The 11459-nt window shown below is 36.9% G+C and overlaps 1 protein-coding gene across 1 annotated transcript; it reads right to left on the bottom strand.

Moving 5' to 3' along the window:
- Positions 1-6035: 6035 nt before the first annotated feature.
- Positions 6036-10788, bottom strand: LOC146693866 (uncharacterized). Its single transcript, XM_085478678.1, has 5 exons — positions 10684-10788; positions 9432-9754; positions 6964-7093; positions 6716-6811; positions 6036-6456 (listed from the first exon to the last, which is right to left on the bottom strand). The coding sequence occupies exons 1-5, from the start codon at positions 10754-10756 to the stop codon at positions 6443-6445; spliced, it is 636 nt and encodes a 211-aa protein (XP_085334804.1). The 5' UTR covers positions 10757-10788; the 3' UTR covers positions 6036-6442.
- Positions 10789-11459: the final 671 nt, after the last annotated feature.

The raw sequence follows: 11459 nt of genomic DNA, 5'->3' as shown, positions 1-11459 counted from the left end.
TAAAATATTTTCTCTTTACATTGCTCTTTATAAAAGCAGTAACGGGATCTCTTACATACCACATTATTATAACAACCTCTTATTAAATGTAAGCAATATACATTTTTACCGCAGTGCTCTAAGGATCCATTTCTGGATATGATCACGACGTAACTCATTTCTATCTAAGACAATGATGATTTGATGAACTTCAATAAAATCAATCCCATATGTGCAGTGCATTTTACTTCCTTTGGGGAGTAAAATTTATACAGTTAGTATGCACTATGTATCACTTTAAAGAAGTCAAAAACAAACAAACAAAAATCCAGAATTATTCCGTCTCTAATATATCTACAGATCAAGTCGGGACTTCTCTTGGGCTTTTACTCTTCTCGTGACCTGTTGGAGTGGAAAACGGAATTGTTGTTTTGTGTTGTTTGTCACATAGTGATAAATAATTCTGAATATTTAGGATAAAACCTTGGCATTAGTCTGCTACCGTGCTGATTATCTTTAAGGTGGGGATACCATGACTGTGACTTTGACATGAATGTTCCAAAATGGGGTATCAGAATCAGGCACAGCAGCTTCCTTTGACAAAAGCATGACTGCAAGGACCTGATGCAGCTTGCTTTCTCTCCCTATTCATCTCCTGAACCTGAAGGTATTTCAGATGTATTATTGGCTAAACACAGATATGAGTTAGTCTTAAGGAAAAGCGTACCTCCACTTATTATCGCCGCTAGATTTTTTATTTAATATGATAATAGCCTAAAACAGTATCAGGAAGTCATTAATGGTATAAAATCAGTGTGTGATGTTCATCATGTGACAAATGATGACTAACAGCATACTGCAGCAGCAGGATTTTATGTCCGTCTGCGTTCATAAGCAGCTGAACCTTTTGCTTTAAAATGAAGCCTGTAAACTGGCTTTTGTATTATCTGCTAACATTTTACTGAGTATATAATTACATATATGCTCCTCCAATTTCCAAGCTGCAGCTGAGGTCTTTAAAACTAAAAGTGAAAAGATGACACTAGACTACAAATTTGAATAGGTCTTTTTGGGAATGAATAGTGAAGTTAATAAGGTCTGTGTATGTTTTAATTGAATGTAACATATACAGTGTCAACTATGATTGCTGTATTTTACACACACACACACACACACACACACACACACACACACACACACACACACACACACACACACACACACACACACTGTTAATAGGAAAATTGTACTTAGTAGTCAGTATAATCTTTTAATGATATAAGTTTGCATATGGTAGAATGCTGCATGTAATTATTTGTGTGTAGAAGTATATAGTTGGTGGCATATTGAAAGAATGTCTCATCCTAGGAGGTCTGTAACATTCTAGTGTGTTCACCCCCACATCCTAGGAGCATGGCAGAGGTCATACCTTGTCTTATTGTTTTACGGTAGGATTAACGTAGCTATGTCAGTTTTAGTTTAAGTGCTTCTTTACATATAGATGAACTGTTGGATTTTCCAGACCAGCAGGTTAAGGGAAGTCGTTTATGGGGCCACACACACACGCACACACACACACACACACACACACACACACACACACACACACACACACACACACCTCCACAAACGCTCACTGAAGTATAAATAAAGACCGGGGCAGTTTCTCAGTGCGAGTCTCTCAGTCTGGAGGCTGCCCTTGCTAGCAAGAAGTTCTGTGTGTTTCTCTTCTCTGAGTCTTTACTGAAGAAGTGTTTTAGAATATATTTCTTAACACACACACACACACACACACACACACACACACACACACACACACACACACACACACTGTGTGCAAGAAAGTTGGGTCTCAATATAATATTAAAGAGTTAGAGCTATGCATAAACCACAGTTAGGTGTGAAAGCAACTATATCTCATTCCAGAGGTGAAGAGTACTAGATGTTACTTGTTACACATGTATAGAAAAAAATGACATTAAATGCTGTTCACCTTTACTTTATAATTATACAGGGAAACAGGAAGACATACAGGGAGTGCAGAATTATTAGGCAAATGAGTATTTTGTCCACATCATCCTCTTCATGCATGTTGTCTTACTCCAAGCTGTATAGGCTCGAAAGCCTACTACCAATTAAGCATATTAGGTGATGTGCATCTCTGTAATGAGAAGGGGTGTGGTCTAATGACATCAACACCCTATATCAGGTGTGCATAATTATTAGGCAACGTCCTTTCCTTTGGCAAAATGGGTCAAAAGAAGGACTTGACAGGCTCAGAAAAGTCAAAAATAGTGAGATATCTTGCAGAGGGATGCAGCAGTCTCAAAATTGCAAAGCTTCTGAAGCGTGATCATCGAACAATCAAGCGTTTCATTCAAAATAGTCAACAGGGTCGCAAGAAGCGTGTGGAAAAACCAAGGTGCAAAATAACTGCCCATGAACTGAGAAAAGTCAAGCGTGCAGCTGCCAAGATGCCACTTGCCACCAGTTTGGCCATATTTCAGAGCTGCAACATCACTGGAGTGCCCAAAAGCACAAGGTGTGCAATACTCAGAGACATGGCCAAGGTAAGAAAGGCTGAAAGACGACCACCACTGAACAAGACACACAAGCTGAAACGTCAAGACTGGGCCAAGAAATATCTCAAGACTGATTTTTCTAAGGTTTTATGGACTGATGAAATGAGAGTGAGTCTTGATGGGCCAGATGGATGGGCCCGTGGCTGGATTGGTAAAGGGCAGAGAGCTCCAGTCCGACTCAGACGCCAGCAAGGTGGAGGTGGAGTACTGGTTTGGGCTGGTATCATCAAAGATGAGCTTGTGGGGCCTTTTCGGGTTGAGGATGGAGTCAAGCTCAACTCCCAGTCCTACTGCCAGTTTCTGGAAGACACCTTCTTCAAGCAGTGGTACAGGAAGAAGTCTGCATCCTTCAAGAAAAACATGATTTTCATGCAGGACAATGCTCCATCACACGCGTCCAAGTACTCCACAGCATGGCTGGCAAGAAAGGGTATAAAAGAAGAAAAACTAATGACATGGCCACCTTGTTCACCTGATCTGAACCCCATTGAGAACCTGTGGTCCATCATCAAATGTGAGATTTACAAGGAGGGAAAACAGTACACCTCTCTGAACAGTGTCTGGGAGGCTGTGGTTGCTGCTGCACGCAATGTTGATGGTGAACAGATCAAAACACTGACAGAATCCATGGATGGCAGGCTTTTGAGTGTCCTTGCAAAGAAAGGTGGCTATATTGGTCGCTGATTTGTTTTTGTTTTGTTTTTGAATGTCAGAAATGTATATTTGTGAATGTGGAGATGTTATATTGGTTTCACTGGTAAAAATAAATAATTGAAATGGGTATATATTTGTTTTTGTTAAGTTGCCTAATAATTATGCACAGTAATAGTCACCTGCACACACAGATATCCCCCTAAAATAGCTAAAACTAAAAACCAACTAAAAACTACTTCCAAAAACATTCAGCTTTGATATTAATGAGTTTTTTGGGTTCATTGAGAACATGGTTGTTGTTCAATAATAAAATTATTCCTCAAAAATACAACTTGCCTAATAATTCTGCACTCCCTGTATGCCTGTGCAAATTTACGCTGATTTGTTTTCTATTTCTTTTATAAACATAACGACGTTTGCTGATGACACCACCATCATAGGACTGATCCACAACAACGATGATTCAACCTACAGAGCGGAGGTTCAGCATCTGAAGCAATAGTGTGACAACAACAGTCAAGACCAAGGAAATGGTAATCGACTTCAGGAGAACAAGGCGATCTGAGCACTCTAGCCTCTACATTAATGGTGAGGAGGTAGAAAGCTTTAAGTTTCTCGGAGTCCACATCTCGGCCAACCTTACCTGGTCCACAAACATTTCCCACTAGGTAGGGAAAGCACAATAAAGGCTGTACTTTCTGAGGAAGTTTTGTCAGGCCCAATTACCCCAGAGACTGCTAGTAAACCTCTACCGCTCCACCATCGAGAGCCTTCTGACCTACTGCTGCACACTCTGGTTCAACCGCTGCACTGTAGAAGACAAGATGAAACTGCAGCAGGTGGTGAGGGCAGCAGAGCGAGCAATTAGCACTTCACTAACCCCCCTCAGAGACATTTGGCAGACTTCAGTGGAAAGCCAGTATCATCATCAAGGACCCCTTGCACCCTGGACACTCACTTTCCCCCCCCTTCTCTCAGGCAAAGGCTTCAGGTCCATCAGGTCAAAGACACCTTTGAGACTTTTTACTCTTCAAAAAACAGCAGTTTGAATCATCCACAGTGCAGGTTATAGGGATCATACAAACTCACTATTTTTGCAGTCTGAAGTATTGAAATTTGCTGATCTAGTGAAATTCCAAACAGCACAAATTCTATTCAAAGCAAAAAAGCAAAAAAAAAAAAAAAAAAAAAAGGAACTGCCAGGTAATATTCAGAGTATGTTTTTTTTTTTAAAGAAGTTATAATGTAAGGGGTTTTTGTAATTTCAAAATAGGGAAGGTACGTACTACAAGAAAAAGCTTTTGTGTTTCTGTGCATGGAGTGAAACTGGAACAATTTGAATATGGAATCGAAGCAATGTTGAAACAGTTCAAAGAGAGTTAAAAAGATATGATCTTCTTGAACCTATAAAGAAAGAGAAAATGTTGAAATTAAGTAAATGTCTCTATCTAGAAAATTTCATGATGTGATATTATAGTATATATTATAACAAAAATCTGTTCGGTATTTTTATTACAGATTATATCAGTAAGGAAGCTGACTAAATATTGACTGATAACTTATGGCAAAGAGGTCAGATTATATATGTGTGTACTTCTTCCCACTTCCTTTCGACATGTAACTGAATCAGAAGCAATATTGAAATATATTAATATTATTCTGTATAGTATTTTTTTCTCTCTTGTTTTATTTGCTATGTACCTGTATATTGTTTAAATGATCGAAATAAATGAACAAACAAACGAACAGACTCAACAGAAGCTTCTACTCGCAGGCTGTCAAACATGCACCACCTCCACCCTGATTGGAGGATAACTGCACTGCCAACACTCATGGACATTACACTTTATTTATGAACTATAATCTTTAAACTGTATTTATTATAACCGTACTTATAGTAGCCCCCCCCCCACACACACACACACACTCAATGTGCAATCTCACTGATCATACTGCACCTGCTCCTCACATGGCATTTATGTGTAAGCATGTATGTGGAAATATATGTATATATATGTGCGTGTGTATATATATATACACACACACATATATGATGTATGTGTGTGTATGTATGTGTATGTATAACTTGCATATATCTTTCTTTACTTAAATTCTAAATATATGTTAGACATGTTAGACAATGCTATGAAGCTCGTGAAAAATATAACCAAAAATATGCAATCAAAAGAATAATGTGCAATATATAGTTAAAAAGGTAATGTTGTTGTTGTTGTAGTAGTATGTTTTTTCCTTTAATTTTTGAGCAAAACTGATTTTTGTGACATGAAATTTTGTTAGCATGTATTCACACTTTTTTCTTTGACAAAAGCACTTACCATTTGGAGACACACAGATGAAACACAGGGCAAAAACGAAACTCCACTCGGCAGCGTGCATCTTCATCAGCTTCTCTAACAATGTAAGCTGCTACCTGCAATGCTTTAGTAAACCCTTTAAGCTTCACAGAAGAAAACCACAAAACCAACAGTTTCATGCATTTAACAGAATGCTTTGCTCTATTAAGCTTCACACAACAGCTGCCAAATGTCTAAGTAAGTTCAGGCAGTACTTTAAAAAAAAAGTTTTTACAACACGTACAGAGAGAAAATAAAAAATAAAATAGCTTTTGATTGGTTCTATCACTGATGTTTGGACTGTGTTTGCCTGCCAAACCCCCATTTTAATCTTTGAATAAAGAAAAACCTGAAGCCAGTCCAAAGTGACAGACTAGAAAGTAGAGTGGGATCTCAAAATGCTGTGTAACAAAAGAGGTGTGTTGTTGTTGTTGTGTATCCCATTAACTAGTGAGTACAGGTGATATATGGAAATTTCTTCTTTGATTTATTTGATAGTACAAAACAGTTCAGAGAACATAATAATGATACAACCAGAACGTAAGGCACAATGATGGTACACAGACTGATTCAATTATTTCTTTTTGATTTTTCTTCATAAACACAGTTCACCAAGAAACTTTCAAGGACAAAACAACCACAAAAAATTAAGTTGGATTATATACAAAACTAAAAGTAACAAGGCAGAATTAACAATGATTTTTTTTTTTAGATGTGAATAATTTATTTATTTGTAGAATTTATTCATTATTATTTCTTTGCTAGTTCTTTTTAGGCTTTTTTGCTCCTCTTTTACATTTTTTTTAAGTTTTTGTTTGTTTGTTTCCCCTCTGCTGAAGATGAACATGACGAAGAGGAAAATTCTGTGGTCCATTACCTTTTAGTTCCTGTAGTGTACACAAACAAAGAACAGATTTTATTTTACACTTCCCAAGAAAAATCATTATCATTATGTTTCTGCCTGACACACAGATTATTTAAAATACACATAAAAATATTGACAGTCACATCATTATATCCAGGAAGCTTACAATATTGCTTTATAATCAATGTTGTAAGGTAACTTTGACCCACTTAGCAATTCAACCACCCAGATTCTTTTACCATCTCTACTGAATGAGAATGTCAGACATGTCGGGTTCTCACCTATGCATTTCTTGCAGGTGTAGCCGCCAACACACAGCAGAAGGAGAGCAACCACACTAACACAGATGTAAATCATCTGCATGTCCCTCCTTGTACCTGCACGTGATTCCACAACATATTAATAATAGGAAACAGTAGCTTATTCATTTGTCTTTTTGTGTATGTTGAGCCTGAGGTTTGTGACCATAAAAAGGAAGAAACTGCAGGGTGCTGCTCAACTTAACTTAAACAAATAAAAATCCACTTACCTACTTCAACCATCACCACTTGAAAACAGTGGTGATGGATGTTATCCTGTATACAGGAGTAACATCCAAGGTCTGTTAACTCAAGATCATCAATTCTGATGGAGTAGTTTCCCTCCAAGCCCTGAACGGGCTAGGAGCCATTACTGACAATGGATTGCCCAATCTAATCTCTTAAAACAATCAGCACTTCCCCTTCCCTGCATGTCTGTGCACACTGGGAAGGTAGTGGTTGATAAAAATGGACCAACAAAAGCAAAACAAGAGAGACCTAAAAAGCTGACAGAGAAAAAGAAATAATAAATAGTAATCAAGGCAAAATGTGTCAAATTAAGTCACATGTTAGCAGCTCCACCTTTAACAGAGAGTTTTTTTTTTACAGCAACAGCTAGTAAGAAGCCCTCTCGGTCGCAGACGGTGGTTGTTGCTAGCACTAATGCCTCAGGGCCAAGAGAATGGAAACCACTGTCCTCATTATGGTAAAAAACAGTGTATAAATAAAAACTGGTGGTTTGCACAAAGCTGCTGAAACTCACACACAGAAACATCACCTGTAACTTTAATGTACCCAGCTGACTTATACAGTTCTCACTTTTTTCTAAATATTTCATAGTAATAGGAGAGCAATGAGAAAAAGGAGCGAGAAATATGGTAATTCAACACGGTTAAAAGCAGCAGCTAAGGAATGTCTCAGATTAAACTCTTCTGGTATATGTCAGCTTCCCCTACAAAACTGATAGATGGTTTGCAAATATGTGTGTACAAAACTTATTTTTCCTTTTTTGAAGGATCTTGACAGAACCCAGTAAACTTTGTTCTGGATAATCTGTTGTAAAAAACAAAACAAAACAAAAAACATGCATATTGAGTGTATAATCATGTGTCAAATAAAGTTAATATGTTTGAAATATATATAACTTGCATATTTCTTTTCTTTGCTTGCTTTATTTGGTGGTTGCTGTCACTTTCTGTATTTTAGTAAACAACAGATAAGCAAACCTTCTCTTTTAGAAGCCAATGCAATTTACACGTGGATGCACACACTGCATAAATGTCAGGTTTCTGTAAGAGTTAAAATTAGAACCATAAGCCACAGTGGGTTGTGTCAAAAAAAAAAAAAAAAAAAAAAAAAATCAGCATATATACATCCAGTGCTGTGAAGAAGTGTTTTTCCCTCTTCTTGATTTCTTTTTCTTTTTGAATGTTTGTCAAACTGTTTCAGATCAAACACTTCAATATCACACAAAGGTAGCCTGAGTAAGTATAAAATGTAGTCGTTAAATGATGATTTCATTTATTAAAGGAAAAAAATGATCCAAACCTAACTGGCCCTGTGTGAAAAAAGTAATTGCTTCCTAAACCTAATAACTGGTTGTGCGGCAGCAGCAAAACTTTCAAACAGTTGTGATAAGGAGCAAAATCTCTTATTATTGAATCATGACCTCTGACATTAACTGAGACAAGTGAGGCCTGCAGTTCATGAGATGATGTTCTGTTTTCTTTTTCACTTCCTAGATGAGTTCAATGTGATCTTGGAGTCTTCTTGTTAGGTGGTCACTCCTGGGAAGGCTCACCACTTTTCCAAGTTTTCTCCGTCTGTGGATAATGGCTTTCACTGTGGTTCTCTGAAATCCTGAAGCTTTAGAAATGGCTTTGCAACCTTAGATGTCGTTAATTGCAGTTATTTCATGAATAATTTTATTTATAGAATTTTGTAATTTAGTAACTTTTCAGTATTTTCATTTTTGCTCTTCTTTTTCTCTTTTCCCTCTTCTGAGGATTAATTATAGAAGGAAGATTCTGTGGCCTCTCACCTGTTTTCTCCTGTACAAAAACAAACAATACATTTTATTTTAGATTTCACATTTGTTATTCCAGTAGTCTGACATTTATTGTTTTATTTGTTTGTGTTAAAAGTGCTCTTAGCATTATGCTGTCCGACAACAGATTATTTATTTTGGAATCCTTAGCTAATTTATTACGGTTTGAAACAACTTTTTTTTTTTTTTAACTAAAAATAGGTTAATTTAAAAAAATATATATTTTTCTCTGTGATACAAATTCTACAGGACTATAAACATGGGATATCTTGCAGTTTGGCAGTTTAATTATTTTTTGTCTGGTACAATGGTTCTGTGACCAATCCACCCTCCAAAACAATCACTTGACAATCCAGTCAGACACAGCAAGTTCTCACCTTTGCATTTTTGGTAGCCATAGTGGCCACCAACACCCACCACAAATAGAGCAGTCACACCAGCGGAGATGTAAATCACCAGCCACGGGATTCTTTGTGTACCTGCATGAAGACCAGCTGTTTTACTAGATATGTATCAGAGTACATCATTGTAATAGATTATTGATTTGTCCTTTTGCCTGTCAGGCTTTGAGATTTGTTATTCAAAATGAAGAAACTCTACAGCTCAAAATTAAATTAATTTAAAATCTACAAATAAAAATCCACTTACCTATTTCATCCAGCACCATAGAACACATTTTCCCTCCTGTATACAGTGGTAAAATCCTATGTCAGCCTTTTCAAGATCATCAATTCTGATAGAGTAGTTCCCCTCTGAGCCCTGGTTTGGAAAGGCTTTCACTCGGCCATTTCTGGGGTCAAAAAATGTAACGTGCCCTTCAGATGAGAGATTGAGCAATTGCCCTGAGCCACTGTAGTTCCACGTCACCCATTTGAACTTGCTTGTTTGAATGTTGCATGGTAGAAGCACAGATGAACCAAATGGAGCCTTCAGTCTGTGCTCTTCACCGATTTCTCCTAAATGTTCACAGGAGTCTTCATCATAAAGGGAAAAATGAAACAAAATAGAAAGTTTAGTTTACTCATCTCGTGGTCAGATGATCAAAGAGCCAACAGAACAACCTCTTACCCCTCCATACTGCAGGTATTCAGAGCTCATGACGTGTTCATTTCTTCAATAAAAGTGAATAATTATGACAGGGAAGAAGAAGCAGAAGTGTTTGGTTCATGTTCTGTTTTCCGGCCTCAATAAAAGGCGCAACTTTTGTTATAATCCAATTTCATTTCCACGTTTTGTTAATCTGCATTTGGGTCCATTACTTTCCACTCATCATGGTCTGCCTGCACAGACCTTGACACTAACAATCTTTACAACCCAGCTACACAGTGATAAAAATAAAGTTTTAAACATATTTAAACAGTATAACAATCATATCTAGGTAATTAAAGACCTAAAGTGCAATTAAACATATGTCTGTTTCAGTGCATTAAACAAGAAAGTGTCAAAGGAAGTAGTAGGTATTTTAAAGGTATTTTAAAGATACAAACATTGTATTTTACAAGAAAGATCTCTGGTTACGTTTCAGTAAAACATATCACAGAAGTTTCCTTTGTATTTCCTTTAGGTTTCGTGACTGTTGGATTTAGGTTTGATTGCCTTTTATCAGTTGGATGGTAAACTGTGAGTTAGACTTGCTTTCTAAATACTTTTGCATATGAAATTCACATTTCCTTTAATAAATGCAATTATAAATAATAAATGCAAAAAAAATCAACCTCATGAATTTTAGTTGATTAGTTTAATTAATATATCTTAAATCTGATTAAAAATATTTTTCTGAAACCATCCACTGGGTCAGAAGTCCAAATATTCAGCCAAAATATTTCAATCCGCATTTTGTTTTTATTTTTTTTAATTGATTAGAGTAGTTTCATACTTTTTAGACTTCCACCGAGTCACTTACCAATTGAAGACGCACAGTTGAAGCACAGACACAAAACAAAAGTCCACCCAGCTGCGTGCATCTTCCTCAGCATGTAGTACAATGTGAGCAGCACCCTGGTGATGGTGTATTAACCTGTTTGAGCATCAGGGTACACGCAAGACCACAGGTTCTATTTAAAGGGTCCATCCGGAAGTATATTTGGCACTGACAAAAAAAAAAAACGGGTGGGTGGGCCTAATTCAAACACAACTTTCAAAATAAAGGTATTTTTTCATTGGTGCAGTGTGTACAGAGAAAACAGCCAAACAGAGACGTACTCGTTGTGCAGTGTAGCCTTTAGTGGACGATTTTAACTTCTTTTTTTAACTTAACTTTGTCTTGTGTATCCTGTTATGATCTCATTATGCATCATATCCAAGCTTGCTTTTGCAAAACAAAAAGCAGAAGAAACACATTAATCAGTAAATTACTTTTTGCTAGCAGGACAGAAAAGACCATCAGTTTGTCATTTTGTTCAGTGTGCGATGTGTGGTGTTAAATTTAAGGTGAGGGAGCTCTTAACAATTAGTGTTATCATAATAATCTACACCAGTGTCTGCATTATGGACGGGCTCCAGGGGTCCAGGCTGTCCAAAAAGGTCACTTTTCCCCATCAGCTGAATTCTACTGACCTACTTTGACAGTTATAAGTAAAATTGAGTAGATTTGGTAATAAAATGTGTTTTTATTTATGCATTTTTTAGGTGTGCTGAATCTAATTTCCCCTGTTCAAGCAAGTTACCCATCCAGTCCAT

This window comes from Copadichromis virginalis, linkage group LG14, assembly GCF_057382275.1.
Source record: "Copadichromis virginalis isolate Kocher_CV1m ecotype Utaka linkage group LG14, C_Virginalis_male_GT1.1, whole genome shotgun sequence".
NCBI classification, from domain to species: Eukaryota; Metazoa; Chordata; class Actinopteri; order Cichliformes; family Cichlidae; genus Copadichromis; species Copadichromis virginalis.
This window is presented reverse-complemented; position numbering and strand designations above follow the sequence as displayed.

Coding starts and splice junctions, on each gene's coding strand:
- LOC146693866 (XM_085478678.1), bottom strand. CDS start 10,756: ATGCTGAGGAAGATGCACGCAGCTGGGTGGACTTTTGTTTTGTGTCTG. Junction 9,755..10,683: donor CAACTGTGCGTCTTCAATTG/GTAAGTGACTCG, acceptor TTTATGATGAAG/ACTCCTGTGAACATTTAGGA. Junction 6,812..6,963: donor AGTGGTGATGGTTGAAGTAG/GTAAGTGGATTT, acceptor AATCACGTGCAG/GTACAAGGAGGGACATGCAG.